General features: G+C 35.0%; 2 protein-coding genes across 4 annotated transcripts in view; one reads left to right on the top strand and one right to left on the bottom strand.

Moving 5' to 3' along the window:
- Positions 1-6,677, top strand: part of LOC116291025 (TRPL translocation defect protein 14) — a 35,448-nt gene extending 28,771 nt beyond the window's left edge. The window contains exon 15 of one of the 2 annotated variants that reach the window (XM_089029111.1): positions 3,728-6,677. The gene's annotated coding sequence lies outside the window, so the exon portion shown is untranslated. The remainder of the gene's footprint in view (positions 1-3,727) is intronic. The other variant, XM_089029112.1, reaches the window with a different exon arrangement.
- LOC116291026 (ADP-ribose pyrophosphatase) overlaps positions 4,338-25,677 on the bottom strand; it is a 28,127-nt gene continuing 6,787 nt past the window's right edge. Inside the window, exons 3-8 of one of the 2 annotated variants that reach the window (XM_089029114.1) lie at positions 25,427-25,534; positions 24,270-24,356; positions 16,851-16,956; positions 15,978-16,121; positions 9,811-10,041; positions 4,338-4,506 (exon numbers count right to left, since the gene is read on the bottom strand). In XM_089029114.1, the coding sequence (XP_088885240.1) occupies positions 9,811-10,041; positions 15,978-16,121; positions 16,851-16,956; positions 24,270-24,356; positions 25,427-25,534 (676 nt within the window). In that variant the 3' untranslated portion in view covers positions 4,338-4,506. Of the gene's footprint in view, positions 4,507-7,741; positions 10,042-15,977; positions 16,122-16,850; positions 16,957-24,269; positions 24,357-25,426; positions 25,535-25,677 lie in introns of those variants that run through there. The other variant, XM_089029115.1, reaches the window with a different exon arrangement.

The raw sequence follows: 25,677 nt of genomic DNA on the forward strand, positions 1-25,677 counted from the left end.
ATGTGCGGTCGTATTTGACAGTGAAGTTTGACCTGGGTGAGAGGACTGGTTGAAAAGCAGACCCTGAACAAGTTGCCGCGGAAATGCGGTGCGCGAGAAATGATAACAATGAAAGGCGCTTTGAAAGAGTAGAATCGGGCTATCGAAGACCCAGATTGCAGGATTGTTTTCGCGTCTTTCCACTTCGCGGAAAAAATTCACAGTACGAGATATTTCCGTGACCAGTCCTCAACAAAATGTACGATCTTTGGTGGACGAGGAAGACATTCAGGATGTAATACGAGAGTCAGAACGTAAATCTGTTACAAGAAATTGAGGATAGCATTGGCCTGCAACACCCCATTATGCACTAGTCAATTGAAACCCCCACCCCCCAACCCCCGCGAAAGAAGGATAATAAGAACCTATAAGGCTACAATTTCAAGAAAGGTTCCGATCAGTGGAGTTCAGTGCAAAAGTGTATAGGTAGAAACTACTATAAGTTTGTTTGAGCATGTGTTTTGTGTAGAACATACTGCTATGCATTTGGCTACGGGCTGCCTGTGCTTGGAATCACAACGCCTTCTTTGGTATTTTTCAAGATGGCCGACCTCTTGTTTCCAGGCTATTACATATTCAAACGAGCGTTAAAATCCCCGCTCGATTCCCCGCTGAGAAAACCATTCGTTAAATCCCCGAACCCCGGGTGCAATCATGCTCTTAAAAGCACATCAAAAACGCGTCACGCCCCCGTTCAGTGCCCGGCTAGCCGCGGGGGTTTCATTTGACTAGTGCATTATGACACGTACGATCTATGCGACTACTACATCAAAGAAACAAGATCTCTGCCTTCAATGGCGGAAGCTGAATATTAGAGAGTTTTAGATTGACCAGGCGCAAATGTTCTTTTGATGATCGATGATAATGACACTGACACTGACACTGACACTGACACTGACACTGACACTGACACTGACACTGACACTGACACTGACACTGACACTGACACTGACACTGACACTGACACTGACACTGATAATAATAATACAGCAAAACAACAATAAAAGAAAAGGCCGTCCAATTAAAACATCAATAAGAACAATCTACCAAAGATTTCAGGAATATCAACCATCACAGATTTTGAAAGAATGCTTTAGACGCAACCATAATAGCTTGGCTTCAAAGTAGTTGAACTTACTCGGGTAGAGTGAAAGCTGAATGTTTCTCTAAGAAAAATGAGCAATTTACAGAGTAGCTCTATATCTTCAAAATTATTAAATTGGAGGAGCCAGTACCCGCAACCTCCACTTCCGAACCGCCGCCCCTATATGATCATAATTTTCACAATCACTCGTTCTGTAGTTATAAATGAATTCATACGTTTGTTTGCACCTGTTGCTATAATACTAGAAGAAAAAATGACCTGCACTTACCTTTACCTAAATTAAGCTTAGGTAAGAAAACGTTTAAATATTCAGGATCTCTTATGTTGAATACACTACCTAGAGATATTAAGGATATTTCATCTTTAAGTATTTTTGAGAGTCGCCTAAAAAAGTATTACTTAGCTTAAGAGTTTCGTTTTTTTTTTTAGACATATAACATATATAGTTTTTTTTTCTAGGTACATGTTATTCTTAAATTTAAATTTTATATAAATATTAGTTAGGATTTTTTCAGATTTTATCATAGAATTAGTTTGTATATAGTGAAGTATATATTTTTATAGTTTGTAATTAGTTTATTGTTTTATATGCAGGGCCCCTATGGATATCAGCCTAGTTGCTGAAAGGGCTACCCTGTTGAAATTAAGTCTTTATTATATTATTGCAAAAGTCGTCGTCTCAGCCGAAGAACAGTCAAGACTGCAAAGTATTTTTTCGAAAAAATGATAGTATATGGAGTTCGAAAATATCGGAAGGACGAAATACCTTTTTACAATAAAAGATGATGGATAACTTATAAAGGAAATAAACGTTGAGAATGTTAAATGACTAATGACAAAGATATCAATGATATATTACCTACAACTTAAAAAACTATAAATATTCAGCTCTACAAACAAGAACAGTTCTCAGTTTTGGATCTATTTAGGATGTTTCGACATATTACTAAGCGAGTATTTCTTTACTAAATTTACTATAATTAAATAAACAAATAACGATTGACCTCCCGCGGAGCTCGAAATAAAAAAAATACTGTGCGGTGAAATTTCAAAACAGCTTATAAAAACACTATTAAATGAAGCCGTAGATCATTGAATTCTTTTATATTGGAACAAATATTGTAAAGTTAAGGTTTAATTCATCATATTATATTTTAGGTAATGGTATTGAGGATAATGAGCAAAGAAGTAGCCGTCACAGACCCAACGGCCTGTCGTGTCACGCAAGGAAATAACTGAAAATAGAACAATTTAAAACTTAGCTATTTCGTAGAAACGCAATGTGCCGCAAATTTTATTGCACACATCTATAAAATAGCTTCTTATCTCAAGGTTGAATGATATTTTAGGGCTGGGTTAGGTGCCACAAATGAGAAATTTGCAATATTCGAGGTCTCATAATCTTAGCTTTCCACGTCACGCTTTCAGTAATCTCGATCAGTTAGGATTATTTTTCAGAATTCGAGCATTCCAAAAAAAACTATTACTGTTTTTATGCAGAAGTTACACTAGACTAAAGTTCTGGATAGAAAAATTAGCTTTTATGTGCAGAGAAACCCGAGAAAACAGACTTTGAAAGTAGCCCTCGGCCGACCTCGAAAATCGGCGTCTTTCACTGATTTGGGGTCGATGGACAAAAATTCGCATAGCGGGTGGAAAAAAGAATTTAGAACAATTCTAACTGCAATTTTGTAGTGAGGATAGATAGTACTTTCGATGGTAGGAATATAAAAGAAATCTATTTTTCGAGCCCAGATCGAGTGGCACGCTGTTACAGAGACGCCCTCTTAAATCAGGCAGATTTATATAACATTTTTTTAGCACGTTACTTATTTCATCATAAATTTTTGACGATATCCTACATTTGACAAATAGGTGCTCCATGGTCTCGTATTCCTATACACATAATGAACGTAACGGATCCTTTCAGTTTAAATTGAAAGAGATCGTTGTTCATATATATATATATAGTTCATTAGTGACTTATATTGAAAGCTTCGCAAATAAGTGTCTATTGTGGTTTCGTACACTAGAGTATATGAATTATTCCAATCGATATCCTCTTTTTCTATCATTGACTGCCACCTATATGAAGTTGGTGGAGACATAGTATAATATTCTACCCTATGTATTGTTATTAATGAGGTATGAGGCATCCACTCTGGCCTTCCACATAACTTATTTTATTTATTTATAAATTATTTATTTATTTATTATTCATTCATTTATTTATTATCATTGTTCCTTTCTCCTTTTTCCACCTTCTTCTTCTTGCTCACTTCCTCCATACTTATCCGCTACAACTAAACCCTAACCTAAATTACTTACAATTTCAACAACAACGTTAATTTATAGCAATTATGTTAATTGAACTATAAAACAAACATCACATCTTTTAGAAGTATAGTGAAGAAATGATAAATTTGGAAATTTGGAAAAAAAAATGGAACCCACGACTTTGTACCCACGACCCACGACTTCGTACCCACGACCCACGACTTTGTACCCACGACCCACGACCCACGACCAATTTTAATGCATAGAATCTCAGAATTTAATCCGAGAATACTATGAAATACACAGGTATTCGGACTCAAGCAAGGGGACAAGGGGATGGGTTGTCGTTCGTAAGTATAAAGGAATGTGAGCGAGTGTCAATAGAGCACGAGGGCATAGGAAGGGAATAAGTTTCGTATGGATAATATACAAAAATTTCTCCAAGAATGTATGCAGTTCCTGGAAGCGACAAAGATCCTGTTGCTGCCTATGAATTTTATGCTGAAAAAAGGCCGGTTGAGATGAATGAAGACGACGCGCCGTTTTATCTAGCGATAAACAACTGCTCCAAACAAGGTACAGGAAAACCGTGGTTCAAGAAAAATGCAGTCGGGGTAAATAAGTTGAATGGACTAATGAAGACAATGGCAGAAAAAGCTGGTATTTCGACTACTCAACTAAATTTGGCAAACCACAGTGGACGAAAGACTATGATGCAAACTTTGACGAAGAAAAACATTCCGCCGACAGACATCATTCAACTTTCAGGCCACAAAAATTTACAAAGCGTAAATAATTACGCTATTATGTCTGAAAAACAGCAAATTGAAATGTCTCGTACACTTTGTGGCCTCACTACAAGAACAGTAAGTAAAGAAAGTAGTTCATGTAATGTCGTAGACAATCAACAAAACAATAGTTTGACAACGTTTAATTCTGCCACAAGCTCTGTTGACAGTAGACATGGCCAACAAGCATTGTCGCTGTTTTCTGGTGCCGTTATTCATGGCGGTCAGTTTAGCATTAAGATTAACAGTCTTAATCAGTCGCCAACATTATCTCAAGCGGTTGAAAGTCTCACGGCACTGAAAAGATACAAAAGAATAAAAGTGCTGAGTGATTCTGACTCGGACTAGTTAGGACTCTTACGTGTGTACTACTCGTTTTCAGTGCTTTTGCAAGTCTAGTTATCCCATATTTTAGCATGATTGACTTATAGCTAGTTTATTTTTCGTGTATTAGTCATTAGGTTATTTTTTGATTGGTTTTCACTTTAATATTGAACAAGTACATAAATCTGATCTAAGTATACTTATGTTTACAAGTTTATCACACTATTAGAGAGACATTTCTATTTCAGTTAACCAATTGTTTGAGGTTCAATAAATTTTTCTCTCAACTCCAAGTTCAAAAAATCTTTACTTGTAATATCTCAGTACTTATAAAATAAATAAATCACATCATGGTTAGTTCGCTTGTACGGATTTTATTCACTCGTTTTTATTCACTCGCTCGAAGACTCGCTCGTTCGTTTGATTCTTCACAACTCGTGAATAAAAACCGTACGCGCTCACTAACCATGAAGTAATCTCTATGTAAACAACTATAGTTTATATACTTATTTCAATAAAGTTAGTCACCTGAAAAGCAATAAAGCTGAGGCCGACAAGGATTATGGGTAGATTCGTTTTACATGCTTCAACTGCTTGTTAACTGTTGATGGACTTGCACATCTTTTACCAGTTGTAGTCTCGCCACTCCTGAGCATCCTCACTATCCTCGAGCTGCAGTTTGTATCATAAAGCTTTACATGTTTGAAATAAATTGTTTCCCATGATCCTCAGTGATCTCAGCTTTCCAGGTTTTTGGAGACTAACTTTATTGAAATAAGTATATAATACATAAGATCAGCATCAGATACCATAAGGAAATTAGTATAGGTAATAAGATGGTTTCGATTCATGATAATTTTTCTTATCAACCATAGGTTTAATACATATGTTCCGAGCTTTCGGCCTACTCGGCCATCCTCAGGTCAAGTACGCAGTACGTCAGTGCAAGACCTCTACGTACCAGAAGTCCTATCTCATCAGGACAAATAGAATATGGAACGCTCTCGCTGATGAACTAAACCTGAATATGGACAAACTCAATTCATTTAAACGCGCCATGTTAAGTTACTACGTAACGTCACTGGACAGTTACAACTGTTACGACCCACGTACTTTCAAAACAGTTTGTTTAAGGTGACTGCCTACTTTTGGAAATTGATTTAAGCTTTTTTTAAAACTTCGATTTTCCGAATTGAAATTTAATGCTGATTCCAAATCTGGAAAGAAAAATAGGGTGTCCCGAGCTCGTTTTCGAGATAATCAGCATTTAATGGAAGCCTACGCACGAGCTTTTGGAGTAGAAATTGCGCCACCGGAAGTGATTAGAAAAAAATTAAGATGAATAAGATAATAGTTATTTGCAGACTATATGATTGCATGAATGAAGGCTAGTCAATCATTCTACAATAATACATGGATATTTTCGACAAAAAGACAGAGAGATACATTGATTTGTCATATTTTGTAGTTTCGGTGCTCTTAAAAAATCTCATAAAGTCGAACAAAAATCTATTTTTTCACGCGTTCCTGATTTAAACTTTTCCTAAAATGTTGATATAACTTAGATTTTTAGGAGTTTTTTCGAATGAGCTATCAAAAAATATAGAGTCCCGTGCAAAATTTGAGGGTTTTGCCCTGTTGAAGCTCAAAACGCGTATGGTTCTTCAATAAAATCTTGTAGATTTTTCAGCGGTTTTTGAGCGCGCGCTCATCGTGGGCTCAATTCGAACGTTCAAAAGTAGGCAGCCACCTTAAAATGTAACTCTTGCAGAAGCCTCACTCCACAGGCAGCCCAAACAAGGTTCCTGTGTATGGTTTATAAGGGAATGTATGGGAGTTATGATTAAGGTCATGAAAATAAAATGTTTCACTCAACAATTTGCCTCAAAACTTGCTGCAGTGGTTGCTTTTACTTTGTTCAGCCTCCTGGCAACGCTTCAGCGCGATTTGAGGCCGAGGTTTGACCATAGTTAACTATGGTTTGACATTACTTACTTACACGGGATAAACTTCATGTTGACTATTTTTTGTCATTTGAATAATATTTTGACATACGGATATGAAGTACTTTCCTGTAAACTTGGTTGCAGTAGACACAAAAATGGAGAAAATGAGTAATAAAGCAAACGCACCAACACTTAAAAGCAGTTTTGTATTAATTCCTATTAAAGAAAAAGCACGCTCAATTGAAAATTTCATCTTTCAATTAAAACCTCTAAAAGGTTTTTTCCCGATGAATTGTTTGCGTCCGCGTATTTGCGATTTGAAGTTGAAAGGTAGGGCACCAAGAAACCCCATCGAGTCACATTAACTCTCTTAAGTTGTCAATTTTCCAAGTTTTTCAGATGTTCCGAGTTAACAAGATCATTATTCGTTGGACCAAGTCTGAAATAGGATGGCTTGGTCCAAAGAATAATGATCTTGCTAACTCGGAACATCGCGATCTTAAATGGATTAATTTTACATGAAGTGGGAATAAAAATTTATTTTTCTCACAACAGAGCGTATTATAATATAAATAATTATGAAAGAATATTTGAACACTTCAAAACTATTTTAACTATCTGGAAAGGCAGATCATTGACTCCTTTTGGGAAAATCCAGGTGGTTAATTCTTTAGGTCTTTCAAAGCTTTTATATGTATGCACCAAGATAGGAGCCGGTGAAGCATTTATTAAGAAAGTGAAAGATGAAACTGTAAACTTCACATGGAATGGAAAAAAACCTAAGATAAAATATAACACCTTGATAGGAGCACACGATGACGGAGGACTGAAACTGTTAGACTTTGGAAGCATGATTAAGGCAAGCATGGTTAAATGGGTTAAAAGGTTAATGGATGGAACTTACAAGTTTTGGAAAGTTTTATTCTAAAGCCCTTAGGGCCTGGGCTGAATTAAATTATACAAAGATAGACGATAATAATGTGGAAAGCATCCTGAAACAATCACTGTGGAATAACATTTTTATAAAGTTTACTTGTGATGTAAAGTGTTTGAAGCGTTGGCTGAATTGTAATATTAGACATGTGAATGACATTGGAAACCAAATACTGGTTTTAGGTGGGAGGATGTGGTGGAAAAGGGTCTTTCAAACAAGGATTGGTTAACTTGGATGGGGATTATAAAGGCTTTACCAACGCCTTGGATTAAAACATTGCAAAGAAATATTCACTGTCCAATTGGGGCTCTTACTCTTACTAGAAAAATTAAAGTTTTAGAACTGTTTATCGACTTAGATAAAGTAAAAACTTGGCAAATATATTAAAGTATTATAAGTAAGAAATTGAACCTCCTACGGCTAGACGTAGGTGGCAATTAATTTTGCATGATAGAGACTGTTTCGATCACAGGTAGCCCCACCAGTAGGGGAAAAAATCCTTAAAACGGGCTAAATTCAAAAAATAACCACGCAGAGCGAAAGAAGTGCTATTTCTCAATGATAGGGTAAAATGTCGAGGCTTTATATCACGTTTTGATGATTTTATTGAAATTTTTGATGAATCCCCATACATTTCCTTATAACAGGACACCACAGAAACCAAGCTTGGGCTACCTGTGTTTCGATTGGAAAAAAGTATTTGCGACAGTTTACGCAACTACTATAGATATAAAACTTAGGTGGTTTCAATATAGGATTTTGACAAACTGTTTATACCTGTAAATAAGGACTTAGTTAAGTTTAACCTCAAAGAAGACCCTTTATTATATAAACTATAGTTGTTTACAAAGATTTCTACAACTGAGAAATTTCGTATTTCAACACGTGAAAATACGATAACTTTCACATGTAAAATCATAACCAATCAGTTTTCAGTATTCTGTGACGTCATTGCTCCCAAAGGCGCGGGAAAATCACAACGGTCGATAATTTTGTTAAAATTATCGAAAATTAAGTTCAATAACATGGCTGAAAGGTTTGTCACATGATTTACAAGACGTCATAGATTTTATCGAGGAGGAAAATGCAAACACCAAAAAAAGACAAAGAACGACCTGTCGATCATTCAGTTATTTCTCACAACTGAGGAGACTCGACCGTTTGAAGAGATTTCCCCTTAAGAACTCGACTCGTATTTGTCCAGATTTTTGCTATCAGTCAGAAAGAAAAACGGTGAGGAATATGAACTTGATTTGGGTTAGTCGAATTGAACTTTGTATTTGGGATGTTTTCTACAATAAAATCAATCGTTTTGAAAAAAATACAGTGCTATGGTTTATATAATAAACAGAAAAATACATGGCCGCTTGGAGATATGGAAGTTATCTTTTCGTGTTCAAATTTGATATCTCACTCGTTCACTGCGCTCAATCGTGAGATATCAAATTGAACACTCGAAGATAATTTCCATATCTCCGCGCGACCATGTATTATTCTCTGTTTATGCTCCTTTTGTCATAAGCATGTGGAAACATATTTTTGTAACATGTGAAATTTCGTATAAACTTTATGACGACATTTCACTATGGTAAAAGTATAATATTATACTACCTACTTCAAATTTGGCTTCACTAGTAATAGGACCCTGCTCATGTTTTGATTTTAATTAATTTTGTACTGCCCTTGTTCAAATCCTTTGTATATAGAACAAAACTTAAAGCAAGTTAGATCCTGTATTCAGTGGATTCAAAGCATACGTTCAATACTATGAATCGATTGAATATATATTGCTGTCAAATATAATAGAAAGCAAATCCACCTAACAAAGTTTGATAAATTAAGAAATGCGATTCATAATAACATTTAGTTGAAAGTGAAAAAAAAAAAACACAAAGTATTTGAACCATAGAATGTATATAAGTGTTACATTTTGTAAATATGTGTGTTATTTTGTGTATTAAAGTTGTGGCAATACGACCAAATTAAGAATCCAAGCCCAAGAAATTCATAGTAAACATCAAACGTAGCCGTGCCGTATCACAATATTCGTAAATCGTATTGCCTATGTCAATCGAACATTCAAATTTATGCAGTCTGAGTAAGACAGCATTTGCATTTTTTCTTTCAAATTACAACAATTGGATTGTTTAAGGTGCTGTTATTTGCAGCGTTTTCTCACAGCAGCTCTTGTCTCGCGAAAACTATTGTTACGCAACTTAACTAACTTATTTCTTCATCTTTTTAAGTGTTGGAGATGAAGTGGATCCACCTTCAACTTTCACCATGCAACAATTTTTTTGCGCGAGACAACTGAGCTGTAACGGAACTTGTACTTCAATGAGAAATCGTCGCATTTAACAGCGGCTTTAATTATTGGAATAACACCAACTTTCTTACTCAAAAGTAGGCATGATGCAGTTCGGCAACCTTACGAATCATATCCTGGTGATTAGCATAGAGGTCTACGTTTCCAGAGACTTCGATCCAAGCCACAGCCCCAGCGTCATCTCCTGCTTTGAGCTTAAATTTGTCGAACGCTTTTCCAGTTTCGTCGTGAAAATTCATGGCTAGTGTTTCCATCCAGGCGTTGTCAGTGTTTCTGGGGTCGTCTACGTAGTCTTTGTAAATCTATGGAATAAAAAACTCTTAACTTTAAGGGGCTGTATGGAGGCGAGCCAGTCCAAATTTATTCCAGTGTTGTGATTGGGTAGTAAGCATTTTCTCACTTTTTGATGAAGTAACAGATCAAAAACGAGTGCTAGTGCTTGATCAGGGCATCCAAACACCGAGAAACAGATGAAAGCACGAGGCCGTATTCCCTGATCAAACACGAACCACGAGTTTTTGAACTTGCTTCTCAGTCTCATCATAATTCATTTGTTCTTGAATCTACTGACTATAAAAGTGAACAGTGTTTTGATCAAGTATCAAGGTGTGTGCACGTGACTACAATGCAAAGTCGCCATTGGTCATTGACCTCATGAATTATTAATGAGTTTGAGAAAGGCTTAATAAAACGGAACCCAATTGAAAGTTAAAGTGCTTATAAGCCTTTACACAATATTTTCAGAATTGATTCTTTAAATAGTGAATATTTGATTGTGAAAATATTTCGTCATTTGAATGTCGGGTTTTTGAGATACGAAGGTTTATATTTCCAATATGTTAATGACTATGACGTAACATAAGGGATTCGAGTTATTTTGTGGCAACTTTTTATATTGAACGCTGGACATTTTTTGAAAACAAATTTGTAAGAACCTTTACGTGAGTCACGAGTAAAAGGGTGATGCTTTTAAAATACTGTATTCCAGAACGAGTGCAGTGCTGTATATTAAATGATCCCTTATGTTACGTCATAGTCATTAACATATTGGGAATATAAATCCTCGTATCTTAAAGACCCGACATTCAAATGACGAAGTACTTTCACAATCAACTATCCACTATCTAAAGAATCAATTCTGAAAATATTGTGCAAAGGCTTATAAGCACTTTAAAGCCATAGTTTTGGCCCACAAAGCGAGCCCCAACTTTTTTTAAAGATGTTTTTAATTTCATTTACAGAACTAGAATAACAACTATAAGAATAAAAAGAAAAGACAAATAACAAAAATCAAAGGAAGAATCAAACGACCTACAGAAATTGCAGAAACAAAATAAAGAAAAACACAATGCCCTGTCGTAGTAAAGGTTTTGGGAGTTCTCTTTGAGAGTGAGTAATTTACGTAGGGGAACAAATAATGCCACATGCAAGAAACAAATAATCACCATTCAAGAACGAACAATACTCCATTTTACAATTTCGGTCATTGATCACGAATGAGTAGTTCCAAGTCGAGGTTACAGTTTCCGCGCATAACAAAACTATAGTTTATCGTGTGCGGCAACTCCGACCTCGGCTTGGAACCATTTATCGTGGTCACTGAACGGAACTGTGAATGAAGTATTATCGTGATCATTTTGTACTTTTTCTTGAATTAAATGAAAGTAAGTTTATATTCTACCTTAAGTCTATATATGTTTTATTATGATAAGACCCACTTCTTGTTTCAGATTATATTTCATACTCTTTAAATGACCAGTTTGCTCTATATTCTTGTTGCTTTATTGCGACACTAATCTGGACGGATTTCCTGTGTTCTAGGCGGCCGATGGATGATTTTTGGAGTATTCATTTCCGTATGCTCAGCGGCATTACTTCGCCTACGTTTCGACTAGCTTATATGGTCATCGACGTTTTTTATTCCATCATGTTTGATTATATGTTTACTAGTATTTGTTTGTTAAAGCAAGCAAACCAAGTCATTCCTGTGGAATGCCCCAGGTATAAATTGGACGGAATTTCTATTGTCCACAAATTAAACTTTCGGTAAAAATGCGCATGCTAATTTCTTTCTGCGGTCCACAAACTGCATTTCCAGTCAAAATGCGCATGCTCATAACTTTGGCTTTCGACTCGATCATTCCGAATGGCTCAAATGACGTGTCTGTCAGCATGCGTCAAGGCATTTGTCTTATTCTGTCTTCGCATTTGAGAACGATGTTAGGAGTGCCATCGAAAACATTAATTTAGTGCTTACATCTACGCTCAATTCAGATACAAAGGCACAAGGCGTTCGTGGTAGCCTCACACTAAAAGATGTCGAGCGTTTTCGAAATGAGTTGTTCACTCAAAGCAAAATCAAATCAAATCAAATCAAATCAGAATCAAATGAGCAATATCAGAACTTAAAAACCAAATATACCAAGTGTATTAATGACAAAAATTCAAATTCCATAAACTGTGGTAATACAGACAACATTACTCTGTGAAACTGCACAATTAGACGAAATACATGAATTGACGAGTGTTGTTTAAGACAGCACAAATAATTTCAATGACACCGTGTTGGAAACACAAACACGTGAGTTTAAAGAGGAAAGAACAAATAACAGAAAAACTATCCACCTGTCCATTACTATTATGGTAGTTGTTTTATTCATTGTAATCGTTGAATGCAGAGATAAATATACCTCTTAGTGCCGCTATTATTTTTAGCACAATGTCTGTGATCGCAGGGACGATGTACGGCTCGATTTCATCTCCAGAAACTTTAGTTTTTATTCAAGCGCTTCATGAGTGTGATGCGATGTTTGTTCATTATAATCATATAGTGTTTATTACTGCTTACATGTAATTTACCAATGCCTGTTTTCAAGACCCACAATCGAGGAGTTAAATTTAAGTTCAAAACTAGTAGAGATAAAGAGAAGAATCCTGATACCTTCATATAGAATTTAATGCTGCACGACAATGTGTTGCAATGAGTTTATGTGCCTCCAGCCCCCCCCCCCCCCCCCCCCTACTCCATGGCAACAATTTTTTAGACTTTAAAGGCATTTTAAGATGGAACCAAACTAATTCAAAGCGACTTTTGGACAATTTTATTCTCGCTCCCTTCGCAAAACTATTGCGTCAATTTAATTGTATTTTTCATATAATGTGCTTGGATTATCCTAAATTCTAACAGTGTATTTTATTTTAAGATTTTGAAATGTTTAGCCCATTACGGCCGAAAATCAAACAGTGCTATTTTTAGTTTTTTGGCTTTTTTCTCCTCATCCCCAGGTACGATTTTTCTGAAATTTTCAGAATCTTATCATCTAGTACTATTGTAGCCTGTGTATAAACTTGGATGGAAAGTCTTGGGCAGAAAAGAAGTTATGACGCTGCTTGAAAATTCTATCCAAAATTTGAAGCATATGAAACATCGCGCTTTAGAAACATTACCATTGAATGGATTGCCTTGAAGTTTTCACATACCCATTTCCAAGTATTGCGGATGAGCCTTACGAAAAATCAGCATCAAATCTTAATTAAAAACTCATTGAATAAATGTTTTTTTACTAATTGTCGTTGTAAACCTCAAAAATGAGAGTTTTGCTAAAAATCACATTTACGCCGTTTTCTTCAAATCGGCTCCAAGTTTTTTCTTTAAACTTCCTACATCAATAGACCAGAGCTTTATCTAAATGGTAGTGAAATTTCTACAGCTCGTACTATCCACATTTTGGAGAAAACATTTTTTAAAGTGAGGCGTACGAAGTAGAAATACAAAGTTAGCTTACAACTCCTCTCATTATCTAACTAAGATTTTTTCATTGTCAGTAGATCATAGCTTAAGAGAAACTCGTAACTTGAAACAACAGACTCACCAAAAAGACTGTTTTTGCATAATCATTGAGCTATTCACGCGAATAACCCACTTAAAATCGAAACTACTTTAAAGTTAGCTTTATATTACGCAGTTACTGCTTAGAATTTTTCCCACTTGATCGCTCTCAATCTTTCCGAACGCCGTGGAGGTTTTAATATTTTACCTCCATATTTGTCTGAATCATGATTTTAGTATTTTCCTTGTACTGACATTCAAAACAAACCATCTTGCAGTAACCATCATAAGCTCACAAGTTCTCTTTCAGTTATCGGTTTCAACACAAGTGGATAGCACAGGCTATCAGTGAAATTGTATAAATATAAGGTAAATATTTTTCAAAGAATAAAAACAAAGATGATGATACGACATATAAACTTATTCATGCAAACACCCCTTTCAAAGATATGAGTGCTCGTGGATGAGTAATTAGAGGATACAGGTTTATGTTATGTTTGTGGATACGAAAATGTTCGCGTCCACACGCAGCGTATTCGAATCGTTTTCGAATCGTTTTTACTGATGCACGCTAGTGCCTAGTCCCTTTGACGGAACGTTTTTCTAATTGAGCATGCGCAAAATCGTGTTTACGTCAGCGTATTCGAAAATTTCCACTCTGGAGAGACCGTTTTCGAAAATTTGCGGATACGAATACAAAAATTTCCGGACACGTGTGGACGCAACCCTTATCCGCAAAAAAAATTTGCGGGTACAAAAATTTCCGGATGCGTGTGGACGGGGCTTTATTGATACAGTTTTCAAGCTGGGGATGTGTATATAATATGATAGACATCACATGGCAGGAACCTGGAAGTAAGCAAAGATTTAACGGAGTTTACTATCAAAGAACTAAAAAAGCAGCTCAAAGAAAGAAAACATAAGTAAAAGTTCGTTGTTTTAGCTGAATGTATGAAAGAAATGATGCGAAGAAAAGAAAAGAACGACGTGAATCGAAGAAAATGAGCCATCCCGCGATCTAAACAAAATACTCGAGCATTTCTATACTAAAGTAAAACAAAAACAAAAACAAACAAACAAACAAAAAAAAAAAAAAAAAAAAAAAAAAAAAAAAAAAAAGAAAAGACTATCAGCAAGACTATTAAGCATGATGTGGTAAATACTTTCACAACATTTTGGTCTACGAGATCCGAAAAGCAACTAAATGTTTCCTGATAACGCTCAGCAAATGTCAGTTTTTAATTATCCCAGTAGTAGCTCAAAGTCTGCAAAGTCGGCCAATCCAAACGTCCACGCTTCGTGATAGTAATTCAGATTTACTTGACAGTAAACAACTTTTTACAATAGACATATTACCACATTTTGGTTTAAAAGAATCTTTGAATTCATGAAATCAAAATCGCTTTGAATATAGTTTGTTATAACGAACGATTTTCATAAAATAGTATGAGTTCAATAAAATGCACACGTCGTCAGATTGGCATATTTCTTCACTTCTGTAATGTTTTTCATGTACATTATTAATAAACCGACCTACGGTCTCGTGCAACTCTTTGAAAAAAAAAACACAATTACCTTACAACAGGTTGACTTGGATGATTTCGTGCTTAGGGGGTTACTTTGGCTAAAGTTGTCTTATTCCATTTCGTAGCTTTCGATACTTTTCTTGTTTATTATTTTAAAATATGCACACAGTTCCTCCTAACAGCAACCATCGTTTTATTTCTCTTTGTCATTAGTCATCAGTGGTAATAGACCGTTTTCTCAAGGCTGCGCGCGCATCCAAATTTAAGGAACTTAAAGTGTATATGACACGAAAAAATTTTAATGTTAAGAATGTGTAGTTTATTGGCATTAATAAGAATATCACGGTTAAATTTGTTCCAAAAACGTATTTCTCTAGAAATTCAAAAAATTTTAGCACGAGTTGTGACGTCATTTTGTTTACAAGTCTCCAGATTTAGTTGCAAATACACGAAATATGTTTGAACATAGAATCTTAATTTCAAGTAGTACACTTTTCAATTTCCCAACATTGGAAGAGTACTACGTAAGCTATCAAATGAAGCTGACTAAAATATGTCTTTTGTTGTTAATTTATATGAATTACAATTTATATTTAGTACATTACTACTGAATCTAGAGTACGTGTCAACAAAATGACGTCACAAATTGGGATTAACTTTCGCAAATATCTCAAGAAATAAGCTTTTGAAACAAATTTTGTTACGATATATTCATTATTACTAACAAACTATACATTTTAAATGATGGAATGTTTTCGTGTCATATACACTTTAAAGCATAAACTATAGAAAATATATTAACTATATTTTGTGATTAAGTGATAAACATTTAAGAATGATTGATTAAAACGCGGTGATAAGAAGTTAAAAATTAGGGCTGTACCTCAACGCCAGATTTGAATAGTTTAGTCAAGACAGCTTGTAACTTTTTCTTTTCTTCCTCCGAAGCAACCACCGAATTTAACGCTTCTTCGCCGAATTCTTTCTTTAGAGTGTTTGAAACGGTGTCTCCAGGGTCGACCATTCCCTATGAAAATACACATTTTATAATTCTAAATAGCTAGATAGTTAGAAAGCCATTCGATTTTAGAGCGGTTTTTGGTACAAGTAATAATAATAGTAATAGTAGTAGTAGTAGTAGTAGTAGTAGTAATAATAATAATAATAATATTCATAATAATAATAATAATAATATTCATAATAATAATAATAACAACAACAACAACAACAATAATAATAATAATAATAATCGTCATTATCAGGCTGATTATTTTGGCAGCTTTCGCTGATGTGGGTCTTTTTTCACTCACACTCACTACCACTACATTCACTATTTTATGCACAACGAGAAAAACCTTCGTGGCAAGGTGAAGAAGAACACATCAAACAAACGCATTTCACTAGTGGCGTCAGCAGGGCTTGAACATCCTCAAAAGATGACGCATTATCAGCGCACCTCACCCATGCCACCTAAGTGGAAAACATATTTTGATACTGACGTAATGCCCATACACGGTATGCTAATAGACTGAAATGGCTTCCCATCGTCTTCCAGTAATTTATCCGTTCACAACAAGCATTTACGGTAAGAGAGTGTAAGGCTTAAAGAATGCCTAGGAATTTGCCGTATTGTTTCCCACTCATACAAAAACGGTTTCAATCATTTCAATAATACAGCATGTCATAGCATTGACCTAATAGGCAGCAACCTACATCTGGTCAAAGAAAACGTTTTCAAAGATTATACCTTACTTACCCCAGGTATGGCCCATTGTCCGCAATCTTTTCTTTTGATCGCTACAAATTCAAGAACTGGCTTGTCATTTTTGTAGAATTTTTTCTCCTCAGTTGTGTGCTTCCATCTGAAAAACATGAAGTGCTGGTTACTTATCGTTAACTAATTGATGTACGTAATAAACAATTATTGGATGATGTTGAGTATGTTATCTTAAAATATCAAGACCAAGGCTGTATTATCTTGATAATTCACATTATTATACATTGTACTCGCTATCTGAATTCTAATTGGTCGAGAACCTACAGATACTTCTAGCTATAATAGCATGCGCCAGCGATTTATCAGCGGTCGATAGTTATGATCTTTAGGCAGTTATTTGCAAAAAGTGAGCCTGCATAGGTCAGAGGATGGCAGTTATTTCGCCAATAAGTTTATCCTGAAACTTTGCATGGGCATTACTTATGTTATGGACATTTAAAAACTGCAATTTAAAGATGGGTTCACCATTCTCGCTTTTTCGCTAGATGCACCCTAAATATGGTAATGAAATGCGGTAGCAACCAGAAGCTGTAATCAAGAACCTTTATTCACAGTTAAAAGTACTTTCATATAACAAAACGTACTTAATATATATTTAGGCACTGTCTAAAAGCGGATACAATATCAAGTTTAGTGAAATTTTACCTGTTTTTATATGAAATGTATTTTTACCGCATGAAAATAAAAAAATAAATGCTTTGGTAGCAACCGAGAGAAAATTGGCTGGGGATCATTCACTAACTAAACTTAAGAAATAAGACCCTGAACGTTAAAACCAAATGAGCATCAGTTAAAAAATAGCTTTCTTATCCTAATTCTTCATTAATATGTTTTTATTTCTTCCATATAAGCCTTAACTACTTTTCAAGAAGCTTGAAAACTTAAGCTTACTAGATTTTGAGATACGATTTTACCAGTTTTCATCTGTTTTCATGTGTGACAAAGATATAATACGGAACTGATCACGAAAAACAAAAGTTTTCCAAAAACAAAGTTTACATTTAGTTAAACTTGACAAGAACCGACTGAGACAGAAATATAGAAAAAAAATGCAAAATGCAATGCAAAATACAAAATGACGAATTTCTTTGTCAGTAAATTGGCATTTGTAAATGTTTTGTCTAGGTCTTTATACAATAACATCTCTCAACAACACAAATTTAGCTCATTTTTATAATCATACTTGCACGAACCGCTTAATAAACAGTTGAATATTGGGTGTAAATTTATATTTCATTCAATAATTAAATAAATTATCTGTAGAAAGATATAAAATTATTGAATGAAAGTCTTCTTTGGTTTGCCGATGGGACCATGCGATAGGAGGCGAACAAAGCTGCACTTGAACGAAAAACATACGATAGTTGGTTAAAATCAACCGAATTGTTAAAGATTTACAAAGCTAAATAAAGGACGCATATTTGTCGTAATATGCTCTCCTTGTTATATTCCTCCAGCATTAAAATGAATTAAGGATATCTATAGAAATATTAAAAATTTTGAGAGAAAGTTTTGTCGATTCGTCGAGAAAAATTTTATTAAGGGTAACCAAGTTGAAAACTGGTTGAAAACAAACTGGTTGAAAACATACTGGTTGAAGGTTTATTCGAGTTTGTTGCGTTACGTTTGTACTAGCCATATTTGGAATGATGATGTAAGTGATCACGCAACAGTATTCGTAATTTGAAAAATAAATCAGTTCTGCTCCAGATTTTGTGCTGTTTAGTTGTGATATTGTTTAGTTCAAGTTTTAGTTTTAGTTTCACTTATTTTCTTGGGACCTATCTTGGAAAAGACCTGCAATGACTTTCATCATTCTTGAGGTTCAACATCCACTTGGTCACATAAGTATGGTGGTCCGCTCGCGCGGGCCTTCGGCTAAGATTTGGGAAAAATCACCTAGTAGCCAACCAATCAGAATCGAGGATTTTTGATGGTCATGTTATTGATATTGAAAAAAACTTCTCAAAATTCTCTACTTTCACATCCCCATAATCCTTTGCGTCTTTGGGGGGTAACCAGAGGGTAAAAACCCACTTATTTTGCTGAAGGCTGATCAGACAATGTTGAAAATACTTTGTTTGGTATCCAAAGATAAAATGAAGAAGTAAAAAACAGAAAAAGATAGAAGCTTAAGGACGTTTAAGGTAAATTTTAAACATTTTTTCGTAAGTCAATACATTTTCTGTAAGACCAAAACTCTTCATGATCTGTACACGCAAAATAACTTGGAATAAACTGATAATCAGTATTGTACAGATAAAAGCAGGTATAGTATAAATTCAATTAAGAAACCTTTCAATTTGGGACAGTCTTTTGATTGGTTACTCCCCAAAAACGCAAGGCATTATGGGGATGTGAAAGTCGAGAATAGTCGAAAACTGACACTTTTCAGGGTGGAGAATGGGGCGAGTCAGATAAAAATCGCAATTTCTCTACTCAAATAAAGAAAAAAGCTAAAATTGCTTTTGAACATGTTTCTTATTTAGTTTCTGAAAGAAAAATACCTAAACTTTGTTAGTTCTATGGTTTTAGTTGCACGCGCAGAAAAATAAGGGAACTACCTTAATATCGCAGAGCGGCGTTACTATAAATAAGTTTAAACTTGACATGATATATGTATTATCTGGGCCCCCCGCATGACAGAGAAACAAAGCTCAAAATCCCGCAGTAATTCTATGTGAGATTGGCAGTCCACTCGCTGTTTTCCATACTTTTTATAGTTTTTTTCCAAGCAAACGCCAAAACCATGATACCTGAAAAGATATGCTTAGACCTAAGTATAGCTTTTAGGCGAAATGCCAAATTTGATTAATATACCGCGAAAATTTTCATAAATTTGTTGGCAAGTATGTGTGAGATATCTAAGTCCAAAAGATATTTAATATAAATTATTATATAGCCAGGATAGTACGTGCGCTCTGATTGCTGGTATACCTGTGGTAGCCCGTTAGGTCTAAGTCAGAGCGCGCTTATTTTTTCCTCTCGCGTGATCGTCGAGCAACTGTTAGGCCTAAGGCATTGCGCGCTCATTGTAGCGGGCGGTATCTGACGCGATCTTTCTCATATTATGTACAGCGGTAATCAATATAACAATGGAAGATCAAACTCAAAATTAACAACAAACGCTGCATATGTGAAGTTTGTAAGGGCTTATATCACGCAAAATGCTTACAGGTTAATAACATTTAACATAGTTTTACTTGCTTGAAATGCATATTCAGTAAACTTCCCCTCGAAGATGTAGTCAAGATGACATTATTTCACTGTTTGCTGATAATGAACACAATTTTGACACTAATATTGCTGAAAAAAATCCTGATATCAACCTACATAACAAATTGCTTTTAGGAACTGTGTATCGATAAGAGAGAATGCTTGATTTTAAAACATGGATGAATAAATTTGAAAACATCATATAACAACCCACATAACAACTGAATGGGATGGAGTTGTCCTTGTAATGGATGATTTCAACATTGATTTGATGGATAGTCATTCACCAAGAGTTACACAGTATAAAAGCATGTTAGACTCCTTCAATCTGTGCCATCATGTTACCAAACCTACACGTATAACATCTAAAGTCACGAACATTAATCGATCACATCATATCAAATATGCCAGCTTCAATAACTTACACAGATGTTCTTCCTTGTCCAACAGTAAGTGACCATGATGCTCCAAATGTTTGCATGAATGTCCGTGTTAAAAGATTCCAACCTCGTCATAAGATGATCAGAATCGAGAAGAAATTTGATTCACAAAGGTTTATTCAAGGACTTCTCCACTCTACCATTTAGTAACGTATATAGTACAAATGATGTCGATGAAAAAATTAGCCTATCCAATTCTATTCACATCATCTCTCGATCAACATGCACCTTTGAAAAGGGTCAAAATCACACCTTCTCATACACCATGGTTAGAAACTGATGATATTCAAGAACTACAGTCACAAAGAAACAACTTAAGATATCAAGCACACACAAAAGACAAAGACAAAAGAGGTGTGGGACAAATTCAGAAACTTAGTAAAAATCAAAATAAAGTAAGCTAAGCGAGTCTTCTATCAAAAAGCACTCTCATCTAACAAGCCAAAAGAACTATGGCGTACGATCCATCGTATTCTGAAACATTGCACGAAGTCAATAAGTGCTGATCCTACAGATTTAAACATCCACTTTTCAACTACAGCACAAAGAATACTTGGAGCAACGCCCACTTCATTGGATCAACTTGAAAAATACATTGAATCGCTACCAACAACACAGAACAACGTCTTTAAACTACGTAAAGTAACCTACAAGAAAGTAGAAAGTCAACTAAGAAACATAAAAACTGACTGTGCAACAGGACCTTATTTAATTCCTGCCAAGTATATTAAACTAGTGACAGATTATATCACCTCACCTGTCACGCACATCATTAATGAATGCATTGAACAAAACACTTTTCCAAAAACATGGAAACAGTCGAGGATATCACCTATACCTAAAGTTGATAGGCCTAAATCCTGTGATGACTACAAACCAGTAGCCATACTACCAGTACGTTCGAAGATATATGAAAGACTAGTACTTAATCAGACGATAGAACACATGAATGAGTATAACGTACTGAATGAGAAAATATCAGGATTTAGCATAAACCTACTAGCATACTATCACGAATCCTGCAATCTGATTGGCTAACGTACTCACTATCTATCCTGTGATAGGTAACGAGTAGCGAATAATACACAAGTGCATGGTCAAGTTTCGTCCAAATCTCTGCTTGTTCTTTAAAAAAAATCTTTAAAAATCGATTGTAGAAAAGACAAGACTGTATCAAGGAAAGGAATTGAGGTTTTGGACGGTACAGATAAACAAAAACTGAAGAATTGTGGCAATTTTAACGCGAAAAAGCGGCCGTCAGATTTCACTGAGATTTTCATGCGCAAACTTACGACGGACAAACAACTGACTACTGAGATAATGATGGCATTTTAAAAGGATGAATGATCTGACAACAAAGTATTTGTAAATAAACTATTTCAGTTTATCATTCATTAATTTAAAAAGATGATCCCAAGAACTGATAAGGTAAAATATATCGGAAAGAGAGTTTTGACAGTAATAATAGAAACACAAATCTATAGAAATAGAACAAGTTTAAGCTTTACGTTAATACTTCGAGACGAGTTCGCAAATGTGAATGAAAACGGTGCCGGCGGTTGACCGTCGCTTTGTACAGTATATACTATAATATTAGCTAGTAGGTTTATGCTAAAACAATTAGACTACTCGTTCTCGTTTTCTTTGAGTGAAATAGTCGATTCGGCGCTACGCGCCTCATCGACTATCTATTGACTCATAGAAAACTCGACCTCGTAGTCTAATTGTTAAATAGAAAGGGACATTCTACTACCGCCACTTTACTAAGATTTAGAGATGATATCATACAGGCTATGACAAAGGTGAGCTGACCTTGGCTATTTTTGCTGATTTCTTCAAGGCTTTTGATACAGTTGGCTATAAGACCATCTTAATAAAATTGAATAAAATGAGTTTCTCTAAGGATTTTCTATATTGGATCGTGAGTTATCTCAGTGAGAGACGACAATTTGTGCAAGTGAACGATAAACGTTCTGAGTTAATTGATGCCACCTTCGGTGTACCACAAGGTTCCATATTAGCACCGGTATTATTCAGCCTTTATATAAACGATCTTAAAGAATGGCATGACTGTGCTTCATTTCTATATACAAATGACACAGCTTTTATAACGCATTGTCCACCTAAAGAAATTGATTCTGCAACTAAAAAATTAAATGACATAATAGACACTGTTATTAGTACTGAAATGGTCTACTAACTCCAATCTTCTGCTAAATGGTAAAAAGACCAAACAGATGCTACTTACTACTGATCAAATGTCAAGAATCCAACATCTTTCGCAACAATCTCCAGAAATTAAAGTTGGACAACAAGATCTTGAAAGAGTGAATTGTACAAAATTTTTGGGTATGTGGATACAAGACAATTTAAAGTGGTCAGAACGTGTTAAGAAAACAGTATCTTCATGCTATTCAGTCATTTGTACATTGAAAAAATTAAGACACTTTGCACGTCCGTCAGTAAAAAAGCAACTAGTAGAGCCACTTATTATGTAAAAGATTGACTACAACGATACTATCATGCTCCACTGCCTCAACATCTTACATCAAAATTATGAGTACAAAACTGTGCAGCTAGCATTATATACAACAAATACAGCAAAGAGAAAGAAATTTTGAAATTAAGATGGCTTCCAGTGAAAGAAAGGCCTGAGTTCCACCTATTAAGAACGGCTCACAAAGCCATCTGCGATACAAAATGGCCATCTTACGTTAAGTTAGAACAAAAAGGAAACATCAGAACATTGAGGTCTAGCTCATCAGTCCAACTTACTGTTCCATTAATAGCAGGAATTTTTCAAGACTCATCAGCTAAACTTTTTAATTCATTACCATGTGAACTAAAGAACGAAACAAACCTGAAAGTATTTTCAAACAAAATATATAAATCTGGAAAGAAAGACCTCAAAAAAGAATTGAAAATGAGCAATAAGATTCAAGTAAATTCATTGGCTGACGAGGGAATTGCACGTAGACCCGATATCGCACTAATTGCGAAGCGACGTGCTAATTTTTTGTCCTGTTGTTGCTCGAGCAAAAAAGTACATTATGGTATATTCTTCTATTAGACATATATTTAATAGATACACTAATTTTCGGTACTGTTGTTGTTCGCGCAAAAAGTATATTTCAAAAATATTTTCGCTATGGTATTGAAGTAAAGTGTATTTTGTTCCACGGCCTCGGTCTTGATATTTACGATATTATGCGATAACCTAATTCAATAATTGCTTTATTATACATTTTATATACTGGAAAAACAATAACGTGAAAAAACGCAAAATTTTTAATTCAGACATAATCTAGGAATTCTTCATAAAATATATGAAAATAAGTTAAGGATTCATCAATAATTGTTTATTATGTTATTAAAGTTTTATTCTTCTTTTGAAAAGATAGCAAACGTATTTCAATCTCCTTTCTGACCTTGACATGATTATGAATTAAATATCTACAGTAAAACCAAGACAGTGATATCATGTCAAGTTTACACGATATATGGGATTGGCTGGGGACTTTCCGCCAATCAGAAGGTAGATAGCGAGTAAAATGTATAATAATTAAAATTTATAACCGCAACTTTTTCCATTTTAGATCACGTTAATTTCATTCCCTTGAAAATGATTTTTCTGTGTTTGAATTTCATTGAGAATTTTATGTAAACAAATAAAAAATAATACTCAAGGGAGCGGTGTGGTCTTAAAAGAAAAAAGGCAATGTTTTCCATAAAGAATACCTGCCTTGTAACAACAGGATCTGCTGCGTGATTTGGTCCCCATCTTCCTAGAAATCCACGTCCTACCACACCTGTCCTTCCTCTAGGGTTCCTATTAAGCAAAAAGTTTTTATCAAATGGATTATAAATGGGCTGGTTGTTTTACATCTGTAAGTGCAGGGTAGGGTGGGGGGGGGGTGGGGGTGGGGGTGCTGGAATTATCTTCATGCATCCAATGAAGAGGCCATTGTATTTATACAATAAATATAAGAACATAAGATGGTAGGGTGGTGGAGCTGTGTGAATTTAAACCAACAGGCCTGTTTGAAATTTCAGCAACCTTTCCTGTGGCCTGGCCGGGTGTATAATGTTACAAACTCATGGAACAGTTGAAAGTAAAACTACTTGCAAAAGTGAAAAGCAAACAAGTAATAAATAAGCAAGCGAATAGAACTTAAGAATAGAACTTTATTTGTGCCCTCTGATTTGCAAATTGCTTGTTAAATATTTTGAAGATTACGATAAAAATTTGAGGAACCATTTGCTACCTAAAAATAGCAATGCTAATCAAGTTAGGTAGCAAATTGGTCATTTGGTACTGTTTGATAATTGTTACAAGAAGAAGTATAGAAATGGGAAAATCCAAAAACAAATGTAATTAGATTGGAGTAAAAAAAAAATTACATAAATAAAGAAAGAGAAAACCATAAAGGAAAAGAAGGAAGAAACCAACGGCGAAGAGTAAAGTGCATCAGAGTAACTAGTAAGTTTTTAAAATTTGATCTATTATTAGTTTTTTAAAATTTGAACGTTTAGTTCTGTTTAATTCATCTTTGATCTTGTTCCAAGTAATGGCACCGACGTAACGGATATTAAATTTTAATTAGTTCTTATTTTGGAAATGTAGAAAGAGTCTTTTGAAGCTAATTGTGTTCTGTAGGTATGTATTTTACTTATGGGTATGAAGAAGTCATGAAAAAGAAAATAAACAAGCAAATAAACGAGTAAGCAAGCAAGCAAGCAAGCATACGCAAGAGAACAAACCAAAACACAAGAAAGAAAAATTGTAAACAATAAGAAAGCAAATGAAGAGACAAAAAATAAAATAAACAAGCAAGATCAGTAAAACAAATAAAGCAAGAAAATAGACAGACAAGCACATGCATATATTAGCTGACATACCTTGGAAACCCATCATTTATTTCATATTCTCCAGTATAACTTCTTCTATCCACGTTATAGGCTTTGTCAAGTTCATTAAATTTTAGTGGTGGGTTGGCAACTGTTTTGCTAACAGAGAACAATAGTAAGATATAAATTATTCCAAATATGCAAAAAGAAGAATGGGACACAGGCCGGGTGACGGCAGCCTGCCGAGTGACTCCAAGGTAAAAGTATCGGGTATGCTCGATGTATCTCTTAGGGGTAAAAAT

The sequence above is a fragment of the Actinia tenebrosa genome, unplaced genomic scaffold (genome assembly GCF_029948245.1).
Source record: "Actinia tenebrosa isolate PJP-AT-01 unplaced genomic scaffold, QUT_ActTen_1.0 PGA_scaffold13__45_contigs__length_12533684, whole genome shotgun sequence".
Classification (NCBI taxonomy): domain Eukaryota; kingdom Metazoa; phylum Cnidaria; class Anthozoa; order Actiniaria; family Actiniidae; genus Actinia; species Actinia tenebrosa.